Raw genomic sequence first — 14,587 nt, 5'->3', positions numbered from 1 at the left:
ATGGTATTAGTGTGATGTGAGGGGAAGGGATGTACATTTCACACCTTTCCTACATATGTTGTTCCCATTTGACTGAGCACCACAAATATATCAGATGGCCCAGGACAAAGACATGCTTTTGTTAGAAAAGTCCACATTGTCTGTCTCTGAATTTTCATCAAATGTCATTACTTTACGAAAGTTATAACTATTTAGAGAGAACTGTATTTTGCTCTTAGTGAATTTTTCAGGTGAAACCTTAGGTGATATTAATCCAGGGTTGAACTTTTTAAAAAGAAGGAAGGATGAGGGGGCTGGAATCAGTGATTGCTGGCTGAATAATACGAACGGAGCCCTGAAGTTTGTTGATTAAATAAGCATGTTCCAGGTATTTATTTCCAACAATCGATTTTCACGTGCAAGAATCAAAACCAAAATTAAAATAATCCATAATGAACCACCGTTATCTAATGTGGATGGGCGCCTGTGTGCTCACGAATGTGGAATGTGCCTTTACAGGCACACACATCTATGTGTGTATATATAACATACACACACAGTGTTTTGTTACCTCAGGGAAAGGAAATGATAATAAACAATTGGCAGGCATCTTGAGACCAAAGAATCAACACAATGGAAATATATACAATAATAAAATTAAAATGGTGCAGCATTCTCGGGTAGGGTAATACAGATCTCAATAAATACAGCAGAAATTTGTTTTAAAAAACAAAACAAAACAAACACCATCTCTCCACCCGAGATGTGAAGTTCTGTCCAAGTTTTTTTTTAAATCAGAAAACAAAACCCCAAAATTTTCTCATAATTGTTAGTGCCTATATAGAATATAATACACAAAACCATTTAGCAGGTGCATGCAAGGGGCGAAAGGCCGGGGAATGCCGAGGCTTCTGGTCGGCGCTAACGTGTGGGGCCCAGCATGCCCTCCGGGTTCTGCAGACGAGTCTGATCGGCAGGCCCAGCTGTATTCCGCCGCTGCCTCAGTAGTGGGGACCCCGGCTGGGGCTGAGAAGGGACTTTGGCCTTGATCATTGGTGGCCCGGGTGGAGCCCAGGCTGCAGAGGCCCCGGGGGCGGCAGTGGCGGCGGCAGCGGCGGCGGCAGCTGAGGCAGCGTCGCAGGCGGCATCTGCTGGAGAGCGGGCGGTGGGTCGGCACCCGGCTCCCCAGCAGACGTACGGGTAAGCCCAAGGCTGCTGTCGTGCAGCTTGCGAACGTGCTTCTTGAGGTCAAAGTTCCTGCAGAAGCCCTTGCCGCACGTGGGGCAGGTGAAGGGCTTCTTGTCGTTGTGGGTGTGCATGTGGAAGGTGAGGTTGTACACCTGGTGGAAAGCCTTGTTGCAGATATTGCACTTGAACTGTTTCTCCCCGCTGTGGGTCAACTTGTGGTTTTTGTAATTTCCTGCAACAGACAAATGACAGGGACTTGGATCTGAAAAGAGAGCTCAAAAAGGGAGGAGTGGACGGGTGGAAGGACAACGAGGCAAGAGGAAGAGCTACCACAACTGGGACAGCAGGGGCAGGGCTGGGCTCTGTGACTGCACTTCTCTCCCCACGTTCATTTTTTGTAACAAAAATGAGGTTGTTCCCTCCACATTTAAAAACATGTCAATCAATCCAATTCTATAAAGTGAGAACAAGCAGTTGAGAGGAACTAGCCCCTAGGTGTATGAACCATGCCTTTCTCTAATGCTAATCAGACCTGCAGGTAGTAGGCTCAATGACATGCACCTGTAACTAGCTTCATTTGGAAAATCGTTTTCTAAAACATCCCGAAAAGATTAAGGCTAGAAGACTATGGAGATACCTTTTTGATGAAATCCTTTGCCACAGAATTCACACACAAACGGTTTGTAGCCTGCGTGTATTCGGGTATGGGTGTTTAAAGTGGAACTTCTATTAAACGCTTTGCCACACTGGGTACATTTGTGAGGTTTTTCCTAAGTGGAAGGTAAGAAAAGCAAAGAAGTTAAGGTATTTTGTTATCAGGTGGATTGAGTGATGCCAACTCAAAAACATAGTATTGCTGTCTCATACTTTCATGCTAAACAAAGGCAAACAATACAGGACATTTTAGGTAGTCAACTAGCACATTTTTAACAAATCTTATGCTAAAGAGTATCATCGTTTTCTCTACAAACCGATCCGAAGTAAACCAGGGAAATTGAGACAGACGAACACACCTGGGTGTGAATGATCTTGTGCCTGCACAGGGTGCTAGCTTGCCGGAAGCCCTTTCCACACACTTTGCAAACGAACGGTCTGGCTCCTGTATGCACCGGCATGTGACGGGTTAAGTTATAGTGTGCATTAAAGACCTTAAAGTTAAGCACATGTAGAGGAGGTTAGCCTGACAAGGAATGGAAATCAAACTGGGAAGAGGGTGGGGAGGGAGAAGATAACCTGAAAATAAGTGTGTACAAATCATAACGAAATAAAATTAAAAAGGAGGTGGGGAGAAAGGAAAGAAGAGGACGGGAGGGAAACCTCCGTTATACATCGTACTTGCCTTTCCACACACTTCGCAAGTGAAAACTTTGGGCTTGGTATTAGGTGAGCCTCGGCTGAAGTCAGAGGTTTTAAAAGCGATTTTTTCGGACAGAAGCTGGGCGCTCTCTTTCATGTAATGCTGCAGCTGAGCCTGGGATAAGTCTTTGAAAGCTACTCCCGAGGGGTACTTCTCCATCGCCGGGACCACCAGTTTATTCCTTTCGGCTAAATACGTTTTTGGCTGCGGGTGCAAAGGGGAACTGAGGAAGTAGGAGGCCACCGGGTGGATGTTAACGCCGGCCGCCGGGTGGCACGGGCCATCACCTCGATTCAGGTAGCATAGGGCTCCCATGGCATGGAAGGATGAATGATTGACCACACGCGGCCTTACCAGTTTGTATTGCTGCAGTGGCAGCGCGTCGCGGGCCAGGTCGCCCTTGAGACTCAGCGCGCAGTTGAGCAGGTCGCTGCAGTTGAACGCGGGAGCGGTGGGCGCCGCGGTCGGCGTAGCCGGGACCTCCAGACTTGTCTTCCGCGGCTCCGAGCCAGTCACTCCGGCCTTGGAGCTCGTGTCGTACGCCACAGGCACGAAGGGGATCATGCAGGGGATCGACGAGTTGAGATGCAGAGAGTGCTTGGGGTCTCCTTTGGGCACGGCTCCCTGCAGAAAGTGCGGGACCGGCAGCGTCTTGGGCTCAGGGGTGCGCGCCATGATTCTTTCGATGGAGAAAGCCAAGGGTTTGGAGGTGCTCATCATGTTGCCCCGGGCCGGAGCAGTCGCTAACATTTTGGCAGTCGAGTTATGGCAGTTACTGTCCATGTCTGAGTCGCCAGCGTCCGTCAGCCGGGGCCGGGCTGCTCCTTCGTTGCCTTGTTCCCTCCTTGTCACAGACCTGCGGAGAAGGGGACGGGCACCATCACCACCAGCAGCCTCCTCCTCCTCCTTCCCAGCATCACCAGCCGAACCTGTCTGCCCAGCCCAATGGACTCCTGCCAGCCCATCGCAGAGTTCTTGGCGCACCAATGACTCGGGGACAATCACTACTTATTTCTATCAATAGAAAGTGTTGTGTCAATAACGCAGCCAAGATCTCGCCAATCGTTAACTTCCAAGAGGAGAAGGTAAACTAGATAATTGCTCAATTCGCTTCCAACAGTCAACAGGAAAACTTTTTTTTCTCGGCAGTCAGTGACTACTTTTCATTGGTGAGTGAAATTCCCCCGCCCAGAAAAGGCGGGGGCGCTCACCGCGGCGCGGCGCGCCCTCCCCTTTGCTCACACTCTCGCGCGCACACCTCGCTGCCCTCCACAGCAGCCCCCACCCCCACCCCCTCGCTTTTTCCTCTGTCTTTTAAATTCTCAATCTGCTTAACCGGCTTTGGAGGGCTAGCAATTCTGAGATCAATTTTCTCGTTTAGCTCTAAGTGACATCATCTAAAATCATTGTGCAAAGGCTAAATAAGGAAACGGAGTCTAATTTAGGGGCAAACGCCAGGCTATATGTATCAAACGCCCGGCTCCAGAAAGCTGCGGCCAGAAACCTCCGGCAGCGAAATCCGAGGTTTCCCTGCAATAGTTTCGGCGGCCGGAGCTGCGCCCGAGTCAGAGTCGAGCCTCCTCCACATCCCTTTTCCTTCCTCTAGGGCCCGGGACCGAGTGTTCCCGGCAACCCGGAGTCTCCGCGGCCCGGACCGAGTATGGACCATTGGAAGACGGCAGCAGGTAACTGGCCTCCCCAAACACCCCTGAGAATTAAAGGCCTTGGGAGGCTTGTTATGTGTTTGTGGTTTGGTAAATGCGATGCTGCGACATAAGCCTGGGAAAGACGCACTCAATCCACAAAGTTGAGAAGTTGCAAGGAATAAGTGCCTGTCACGCCAAAGGGAACTTCGACTAGGGCCGGACCCCATCCCCGATACACACAAACGCGCGCGCGCGCGCTTTTATGTGTTTCCATTGTGAGCCCGGAAAAAGAGTATTTCTTTAAGTACCTGCGCTCAGCTAGAGCTCTCTCCGAGCATTGAGAATTCTGCATGTTGAGCGGAGAAGGAAAACAACTTATCGATTCTCCCCCGCAATGCCCCCGACAGCTGGTAGCCACATGTCTCTTCAAAGCAGCGCAGGCGACAGCCCCGGTGTGTATGCACCGCTGGGCTGCAAGCACCGCCACCTGCCCGCGCGCAAGTCGTGGCCACAGCCCCGCTTCCGCCTCCCAGAGAGCGAGCGGAGACCAGGCCCCTGAAATGTTTCACGAATCCAGGCGCCCTCTGGGTGTGACGCCTCAACCAAAAGTCCCCGGGAGCAGCGGTAGAGAGTAAGAAGTGTTCTGGGAAGACTCCAGTGGCTGCGACCCAGGCTGCACGGGTTCTCGCCACCTAGGCGGGCGCGGCCCGGAGCGCGCCCCGAGCAGTGACGCGCACCTTCTTCTTGGCTCCCCTTTGAAAGCCTGAGATCGTGAGGAGCTTAGCCCAGGAGCCAGATGTGCCAGGGCCTGGAGTGCACTAACTGCTGCTCAGGGAGGACGCGGAGGCTGCGAGCCCACGGCGTGAGGCGGAGGAAGACTGCTGAGGTGCTAGCTCAGCACCCTGAGGCCTGCAGCCCAAGGTGCCATCTACCTGGTGAGTATCCAAGCGGGTGCATGTAGAAAGGGTAACAGATACCGGGCCAAACGGGTCAAATGGGTGTGGGCGTTCTCTTACTGCAAGAGCCCTGAAAAGGGTCTGCAGTGGAAGTCTGAACGCAAGCGGACTAGAAACCCTGGAATTGTTGAGCCCCTGACCAGTTCTACCCCAAAATGTGAACTTGGGCCCCCAATGAAGGAAACTGACCTCAAAATATTCCGTCCTTCCACCCCATTGCCCAGTACTGCCAGCGGTCACTCACTCTGGCTTTACGTGAGGGTCTGCCCCGCCCCCGCGCCTGGCGAGCCGGGAAGGCGGAAACGAATGGAACCCGGGCTGGGAACGCGCCCGACGCCCAAGGGCGAAGCAGAGCAGCCGGATGGGTAGTGGGGAAACCCAATTGCCAAAGAAATGGGGGAGGAGGCGTGAGCCCTATTGGAAGTTGAAGGCAGCCCAAGGGCCAGGTGAGGGAACGGTCTGGATGCGACCGGTCTTAGCAAGTAGGCCTGGAAGTGCCTTGTTGCAGGTCTCTGAGTGGCTCCGAGCTGGGAGGACAGATGCAGAGGTAGAGAAATGCGGAATAGGCGAGCGCAGAACACAGGGGTCGAGTCCGGGAAGAGGCGCCACATCCGCGACGGTACTTCGGTGCAGTTTTTGGCCCGGGCGCAGTCACCCAAGGTTCGCCCGGGCTGGAAATTTCTTTCCTTTTGCTGTTGGGGCCGCAGAATCTGTCTCCTCTTCACCCCTGCTCAGACAAAGAGCGCTGGACGGCTTTGCCTGGGGAAGGGGGTGGGGAGGGGGGGCGTCCCACGACAGATGGGCCTTGGTTAAGACTTTAATTGCTGCCTTTGGGGCGTATCAAGTTTCCTTTCCTACCTGCCGCTTCCCAACATCGAAGAATCCCCCTTCTGCTGCACTCCTCCAATTTAGGGTCGGGTTTAAAGGAAAAAGCATAGAAGCACGAAACCGCCCGGCTCTGGAAAGTTTTGGAACGCTCTAATGACTTTGTACAACTCACCCGCTTCCGGAGCATTACCTGCCTTCTGGACTGAATGCCACCAGTTTGTTTTACGTTAATCGCGTGTCCCTCCCTCTTCTTTTTCCTCTCCCTCTTCCTCCTCCTTTTAACGGTAAAAGAGCCTTGATTTGACATCAGTAAATTTCACCTTCGGTGGACACTCAACTAAGAAAAGGGAAATTATTGGCTAAGGGGCCTATGTGTTTTGTACAGTTAATATTTCCACAGTTTGCTTTTCAGTAGTCTTTTCGGAGTTCGCCTTTTTGACAAGTGTTTGAAAGTATAGTGTCATTTGAGCAACACGAAGACGGCAAAGCAACAATTATGTTCTTCCTTTAAAATACAAACCTGAGCTTCCTAATCCTAAAGACTGAAGAGGTGCTTTATAAATCCAAGGCTTGACAGTCCAGTATTTGTGAATGAGTATTTTCCAGTCAAAACCTAACCTAAAATGTGTTAATAAAAAAAAAATCTCTGTCAAATAAGGATTGTCCTAAATAAAATGCACAATGTATTTAGAAGGGTTTACGTCTTACTGTCAAATCTATCCAATATATTGGGGGTTTGTTTTTCCCAACATATTTGAAAAAAAATACCAAAAAAACCCCACAGAACACCAAACCAAAACACAAAAAATATCCCCCAAATAAAAGCAAAGGATAGTTGTCAAATTTTGAAGCTTCTGGAACTGTTCAATCGACATTTAAAGTGTTTATTAAAGGAATGCAAAGAAATAGTGTTTGTTTTGTTAATGGTGAAACAAAAACTTGATTATACTCTCTTTAGATTTTCTTGGGGAATCCTATAATCCCACCTTCTTTTCTTCAGAGCTGATGATTAAGTTTCCCTCCCCTTCCCAACCACAGAAAGAGTATTTATTTGCCCTATCTCCCCACTTTAAATCCTTGTGGAAGGTGAATTTTAAGTGTGTGGGTTTATTCTGCCTGAGATGTTCTGAGGGAAGTAGAATAGTCCTTGATATCAGACCAGTAATAAACTCTGAGTTAAGATGTTCTAATAAAATGAGAAAAAAGTTCCACTCTTTTAAAATAAAGCTCTATTTTTCCTAGGGAATCTAATTTTGATTTCAATGATTCCTAAACTGTTTTCTTTACATTACTCAACAATTTGCATAATTTTCACAGGCTTTTTATTTACACCCCTGTTGGAAGTAGATGTAGTTTCCTGTCAATATTATTGCAACCTACAATAAAAGGTAATATGAAAGAGCAATCAATTACCAATAATTCAACATCTTTCATCTTTTCTTTCCTTATTAAGTCAAAAAATACTGTTGAATTTTTTAAACGTAAAAAATGAATTGGGAAACTTGCATTATAACTTGATCTTCTGCCAATTACATTAGTTCATCCCTGGTCATATTTTTAGGGTATTTCAGGCCTTTCCAACACCCATGACCCTGCCTTTTATTAAAAAAGAAAATCTGCTTTCTCTTTGCTTCTTATTAGCTACTACAACTAAAGAAGGAAAAGAAGATTAGTATTCTGAGCCCACCCCACCCCTTCCCAGGCATACAGACTCAACACTTTTTCCTGTTTAATAAATAGCACCAAAGGCAATGTATCTTTCTTCTAGAGGAGGGAAAACATTCCAAAATTCTTCTACTGTTTTGCTCAGTCTCATCTCTGGTCTTTTGTTATTTCTTCTACGTGATGGAGGCAGGCTGATGGAATAGGACACAAATAGAAAGGGTATGCAAGGTTCAGGGAAAGAGCCTTGTTGAGTCCCTCGATTAGTTAACGAATACACAGTGGGGACTAACTTTGTAGCACTGTTGACAAACACATGGGTGACAAGTTCAGATTTAAGGTTAGTAGTGTGCTTTTAGTTTAGTAGCAAATAAAGAATTCTTGCTACTTTTGTGTAGCATGTGAAGGGCAGTATCACAGGCTTGGAGTATAGGAAGAGTCAGTTAACAAACATAGCCGTCCTTTCTTCTGGGGGAGAGGAGGTGAGAGAGTAAGGTTTGTTGTCTCTAGATTTTTGTTTTTACTGTTTGCTTTATATTAAGATTTTAGTAAACCTACTGAAAATATTCTTCTAAAAGCAGCACTTTGGTACTAAATCAGTTTGCACAGGTAAAGGAAGAGCCCCAAAGGTGAAAGCTGTTAATGAGCTCAAGGCATTACAAACACGGATCACCTGCCCTGGGTTTGTTTCTGCCCCTCCACTAATGCTGGGATTTTTCTCACCCATTCCCACAGGCCTGTGAGGTGTGCTCCCTCCAGACTGCCAGGCTCCAACTCAGGGCTGGACTTGATGGAAAAAGAAGTTTATAAACAAGCAAACCAATTTCTCAACTTATAGGAGGAGCTGCCTAGAATTCAAGCAACAAAAATCAGCAGTTTTCCTTGCAATTTATAACGGTGTTATTGAAACCCGGAAAGTGAACAATTAGAAGAGGATACCCCAAATAACCTTTCTTGCCCCACACCGATAGCTGGTTATGCAATTGACTGATTAGCGTTTTGCAGCAGTCCCCGGATAATTTTTAAAAGTCATTTTTGTGCTCAAAATAAAAACTATATTCAACACAGCGACTCTTTCCTTGATACTACCCGCGAGGTTTGGAGCAGTTTTGATGTTACTTTCAAACCATCCTTTTTTCCCATGAAAGTTGATAATAGAAATTCGAATAACCAGAGCAAAGAAGGATCTTAGAGGAATGGAGTAGCAATAGAGGTAAATGAAAATCCCTGAGCTAGAAATCTCTGAGAGCCGTTTGTAAACCCAGTTACCTCCTGGACCCCGGCCATCGGTCGCTACCGCCCGGGAGCGTCCCACGCGGACTGTCTACCCTCGGCCGCCTGGGCGTCCATCACCGCGGCGGCCCCGTGTCCCCGGGCCTCCGAGGGAAACTGCGGCCGCACTGCTGGCGGAAGAGCCGAGGCGCCCCGACTCCCTCACGATTCGGTTGCCGGAGCAGAGCCAGGTAATAGAAGCCCGATGTGGAAACAGAGAAGCTGACAGACTCTCCCCGGCCGCGCTCTGCACTTAATGGTTCTTGCTCACGAGTCCCAAACAATTAAAATGACGGTGGCAAGACTGAGGGCGACAGGGCTCGGTGAGACTGCCTTGGGGGGACAGGGCGCGGCGGGCGGAGCCGCTAGGAGGGGGCTGGGAGCTGCGGCGCACCTCCGTGGCCGGCCGCCAGCCCGCCGAGCCGTGCGCGGCAGGCCAGGTTCCGGGCCCTGGAGAGGCCTCCCGGGTGCGGGGTCCTCCCGCGCCGCGCGGTCGCCGCCCGGGTCCTCTGACCCCCCCGCATCGCGGACGCCACCGTCCCACTGGCCCCGCAGTCCCTCTGGGACGCGATGGCGCTCCTCTCTCTCCCCGCCGCATCCCCGCGGATCCCTCCCTCCACCCCAAGCTGGGAGGGGGCGGAGGAGTCTTCCGTGAGTTTGGGCGGGAGTCCCGGATCGGGTTTAAAGACCAAGTAACAGATGGCGGAGATCTCGTGTTTGAAAAGTTTTGAACAGAACATTTGCTAACAAGACTTCCTTTGACGACTCAGGGTGTAACTGAAGGGTCATTTAATTTAGATGTCAGGTGAAACAAAATAGGCATGGAGCAGAGGCACGCCCGAGGAGAAACCAGAGCATCCTTTTATTAGTTTTGCTTGTCATTTTGAGTTTCCCGGAAAACACTTTCTTAAGTCAATTTTAAACGGGGGTAGGGGGCACCTCTGAGTTCTCTTCCAAAATCCTTTCTTGCCCATTGTCATGTAATGTATTTTTGGGTCCCACCAGCTCCCACCTCCCGACCTCCGTAATCCTCCCTTCGAAGCCATTTGGCCTGTGTTTAAGGATTGGTGGACGACTCCTGACGGTCCCCGGGAAAACGACAGAATTTTCTAACTAGATTCTCCAGTTTAAAAGTTTCCTTCCACCCTCCTCTCTTGGCCCCACCTTCCCATTTGTCTTTCCATTCGGGTTGCTGAACGCTCCTGTCAAGACCTCCCCTCCTAAAAGAGAAGATGGGGTGACCATGCACACAGCACAAGACCCCGGAAGCCACCCGCAGCCGTTGTTCGCTGTCCCTGAAGGGCAGGAAACGCTCAGCCACTGACCGGCCTCCTCTTCTTGGTGAGGCGGGCGCTCTCTGCGGTACTCCTGCCTCCCTCGCTGAAGCCTCTCTCAGATCAGATCCTAAAGGCGTGGTACGTTTCAAGAGTTGAGCTGTAATATCCGCGCTGAGAAAAACCCCAAGAAGAGGCATGATGTCATTAAGGAATCTTACAAACTTTATCATGTGAAGTTGAATTATTGCCTTTTTAGTTTGAGGTTATTTGGAAGTCACTTTTCTTAGTCTCTTCCCATTGCCTCCTCTTACATTTAATTATTTGAATTTCACTGGAAGTTTGTCTGCCCTCATAGTTCCCCATTAGTTTCAGAGGAAGACAGTGGAAACACCGTCAAGCCTTAAGGGCCCTGCATCGGTGCTGACGCCGGCAGCGCGCGAACAGCATCCTGCCGCCCGCGGTGTGCTCCAGGGGCCCGTCGGCTGAAGTCACGAACGCGGCCCGCCGCGGCGCCTGGGGCCCTGGTGACGGCCCTGCGACCGTGCTGGCCCACGGGGTCGAGGGTGGGAAGGGAAGTCTGCGTAAAAAGCCGGAAGAAGAAACAAGGCTGCGACTCATTCAAAGACTGAATAGGGTCGGTTCCCGCTGCATGGGAGGGAAGGGGGCGGGGCACCCTCCTCTACCTAACCCTGTGATTCACAGCTTCTCAGAAATTTACATAATACAAGGGCATAGATGTAAACCTAAAGGACAAAAATAATAATTCAACAGCAGATATTCCATTTTCGCACCATGGGCCTGGATATGTTCCCGGTGTTGGCACATTAGCTGATTTCCAGAGCTTTTTACTCCTGACGGAGTATGACTGAACTTTCACACTACTATTGAAAGGAGAAGCAGAGGGAGAAAAAAGGGAGTGAAAGCAAAACTGACTTTAATGACGCTGGTATAAATTTCTTACTAACGGCAAGAGTTTTAGGAATTAAGAGCATGTGCTGTGTTCAAAAGGAGCCTAGCTTGATAATAATTGGGGTCCCTCACATTCCAAAGGATGTCTTCCTCTTTTATTTGGCTGACATAGACGTTTTATTTGAAAAGCAAAATCATTACCCTTTAACATTAATAGGAAATTCCAATTTATCATTTCCCTAGATAAGCGAAGGCCACAACTACCCAAGGAGAGACCCCGCTGTCAACCGGGCTCCAACTGGCCACTCAAAGGTAACATGAAAAAGTGAAAAGTGGCAGCTGCAAAACACACGTGATTGCTGTCATTGCTTACTGAAATCATCACACACACACCCCGCTCCCGCCCGGAATTTGAATTTTGGTACCACTAGTAAATTCAAATTCTGGAGCCCTACTTGCTGCATTTTCTTAACGATTCCCTGTGGAACGCAGGGTAAGGGGAAATCCAGCGGCAAGATCTGGGCAATTCCAGCGTCCCCTTATTTTGGCCGCGAAGGCCGCAGTGCTGCAGTGTCCTTCGGTCTTGGAGTTATGCCTGCACCAAGTGTGTCTTGAGTCCAGCCTTGAGTGAGCAATAGAGTCGTCCCCCTCTTGTTGTTTAGGTTCAGGGTGGGGTGATGGTCACCGGAAATCGGAAACTGGAAAAGCCTTCTCCCTCTTCCCCCCCTTGCCTTCTGCATCTTACTGTTATTCCTGTTTGCCTTTTGCCTGCAAAATCCGTATGCAAAGTAGGCCTTATTCTTTGCCATTCAATCCATCAGTAGTTTGCAGTTATTTTAAATTAATTTCTAGAGCTTTTAACTGAACCCTATAGGCAGGAAATTAAGAGGAGAAAACATCCACTTTCCCAAGTATGCAGTGAATTCTGCCCACATCTGACCCCCAACTGCTGCCCCTTAAAGGGTACATTACAATCCCCATTTCCTCTCCAACTCTCATTATCCTTTTAAAGTTGGATTCTTCAATTATCCAGTGAAATTGAGAACAATTTTTCCTCCTACTAAAGTTCTTTGTAAGTACTCCTATCTCCAATTTGCCCCAGATATTTTGAGGGCTAGAATGAATGATGCCAGTTTCCCATTTTGCTGTGGCCTCCTAGCCGGGGTGTGCCAGTCTGGGTGTTCCTTGCTTATTTGTGGAGTGTGCCACAGAGCTAGTAGACTCCTTGCTAACCAGAAGGGATGGTGGCAGTTACCCTTGCCTTGAATTGCTTTTCTGCAAAAATGGGTCTAAATCAAAGCCCACTTCATTCTTGGGAAGCCTTGAGATTGAAAAGAGATTATCACTCTGTTAAAAAGCGATGCTATAAACTTTCCCAAAATATTTTCCAAACAACTGTATTTAAAAATACAGCTTTCTGCTCAATGATTTGATTTCCGGTTACACACATGGATGTGTTAAAATACACATAAAGAATCCCATTTGCTAAATAATTTTTCACAACCTTGAGAACTTTCCTTATCCTTGAGGGCCTGCTCTCCCACAGTCAGTCCTGAGTTCCCCAGGGGAAACTTTCTTCTGTAGATTCACAAATTAACCTTTCACAAAAGGTTTTCAAAAACCCCAGTTTGATTAAAGCAGATTTCTTCTCTTTAGAAGCAGTTATGCGTTTCTAAAATTAATCAACTTCCTGATAAACTATCCTAATTGTATGAAATGACACACCTAGAATTCACACAATGTAACAAAAAACCTGGCAGTTTGAATGGATGACAATGAATGAACTTCTTCAATGCGGCAGCTTTTGAAGTGCGTTTTAAAAATTATGAACTGGCTTTGGTGGAGGGGGAAGACCCAACAAAAGCCATACATAATCTTCTACTGGCCTTTCAATGTTTCACTTTCCACTTTTTGGAATACCGTTTTGGGGTTCTGACCTATTCTGTGTAACCCGTCTATAATAAAACTTCTTTTTTTTTTTTTTACAACCCTATCAAAGTTACAATTAGTTTTGCTTCCTTGGCATTATAAGAAAATGCTCTGAACAACAAACTTCAGCGTTTAAAATTATCTTTCTGCCAATCACACCCAGGAGAGGCTTTATTTGTGGAGTGTCAGGCGGGAGGTAGAATTAAAAGGAACACCAGATTTGATTTAAAGCAGAAAAGGAACTAATTTGAGACATCACCTTGAATTTTTGCAAATGTATGTATTGTGTGTAGGGGCTCCATAAGCAATCCTGTGCAGGGCCCAGGAGAGAGTAACTGCTGTGCTTGAGTGTTCTTGAGTTGGAAATAAACTCTTCACATTCTCTGACCTGAGAACCGCTGGTCCCGGGGGTGGACAACATGAAAGGAGATTTGGGACAAGCTTAGAATGTCTTCATTTGCTGATTAAAAAAAATCACCCTCAAGTGAAAGCATAAACACAGCCATCCTTAACGTAAAGTTGAGAAGTACATGGAGGTTTAAAGGTTTCGTGTTATTTCGGAGGGGATGGTGAGGAAATACTGTTCCCTGGGTTTGGGAACTCAGATGCTTCCAGCTGGCTACGGGGAAGGAATGATACGGGTGGGGAACCTCCCTCGGCTTAAAAGAGTAGCTCCAGGCCCAGCCTGAAGCCGGGCGCAGTACCTTCCCCTTACGTGAGTTGTCAGTTTCTGCTTCCCCAAGGCCACAGCGTCGGTGGGCTCAGCACCACCTGCTCGCGCACAGAGGATGTGCTGGGTTGTGACCTCAGGTGTTTTGCTAGCAGCCTAGAAAGGAGGTCAGTTCAGCTGTCAGGGCAGGACTCGGTGCCGGCTGCGCCCTAAGCGCCTACAGATTTTTTGCTCGACGACTACCGAGCTGAGGCCACCTTGGGGATCATGGGGCGGCTTGCAGCCTCCTTTGCCTCTCTCGGTTCTGCTTTGCATTTTTCAAGCCCTTACTGTGTGCTCATCTCAGGTCTGAGACACAGGACGCCATTCTAGGCCTCCTTAAGCTCTGGAAAACATTAATGAGAACTAATTTGCCCGTGAAATTCTGTTGACTGAACCTATTGGGTACAGACTGAGGCCTGGAATTCCTTGCTTGTGATCTGGCACCTCCCGCATCATACCCGTCTGGTTTCAGAACTTCTGACCAATACCATCTCCATGTGGACCCAAAAATTCTTCCCCAGCTGCGTCTGTTCCAAACCACAGCTCCAGGGGCTTCTCTCGGCAATGCCGGCCCCTTCTGGAGACAGGACTAGGCTTGCTCCTCCCCATCTCCTCTTCTCCTCCCACTTGGCTCGGGGTATATATATAACCCCGGAACTGGACAATACTAGCCAGTCCACCCACACGCCGGGGGCGGGGCTGAAGATCTGAAGGGCTCCCGGGATCTAGAAGAAACCGGTACCAAAACCTGAGACAAGAGCAGTGAGAGAGGTGGTCCCTGTCCGAAGAGGCAGGCCTCTCACGATTTCCTGTGAATCCATCCCTACATTAAGAAATAGTTTATATGGCCACAATTTATTACATTCTTCTTA

General features: G+C 48.5%; 1 protein-coding gene and 1 long non-coding RNA gene across 3 annotated transcripts; one reads left to right on the top strand and one right to left on the bottom strand.

Moving 5' to 3' along the window:
- Window positions 1–352: 352 nt before the first annotated feature.
- FEZF1 (FEZ family zinc finger 1) lies at window positions 353–9,432 on the bottom strand. Of its 2 annotated transcripts, none has more exons than XM_017671688.3 (5): window positions 8,886–9,432; window positions 2,507–3,380; window positions 2,181–2,315; window positions 1,805–1,937; window positions 353–1,399 (listed from the first exon to the last, which is right to left on the bottom strand). In XM_017671688.3, the coding sequence occupies exons 2-5, from the start codon at window positions 3,305–3,307 to the stop codon at window positions 1,029–1,031; spliced, it is 1,440 nt and encodes a 479-aa protein (XP_017527177.3). In that variant the 5' UTR covers window positions 3,308–3,380; window positions 8,886–9,432; the 3' UTR covers window positions 353–1,028. The 2 variants fall into 2 exon arrangements, with proteins under 2 accessions (XP_017527177.3, XP_073094627.1); XM_073238526.1 differs by lacking the exon at window positions 8,886–9,432 and adding an exon at window positions 4,479–4,935.
- LOC140849866 (uncharacterized) lies at window positions 3,817–8,674 on the top strand. The gene is made up of 3 exons (XR_012132155.1): window positions 3,817–4,209; window positions 4,933–5,105; window positions 8,352–8,674. It is a non-coding gene; the product is annotated as an uncharacterized lncRNA (long non-coding RNA).
- Window positions 9,433–14,587: the final 5,155 nt, after the last annotated feature.

The sequence above is a fragment of the Manis javanica genome, chromosome 6, assembly GCF_040802235.1.
Source record: "Manis javanica isolate MJ-LG chromosome 6, MJ_LKY, whole genome shotgun sequence".
Lineage (NCBI taxonomy): Eukaryota > Metazoa > Chordata > Mammalia > Pholidota > Manidae > Manis > Manis javanica.
Note: the sequence above shows the minus strand (reverse complement) of the source record. Positions and strands in the feature narration are given on the sequence as shown.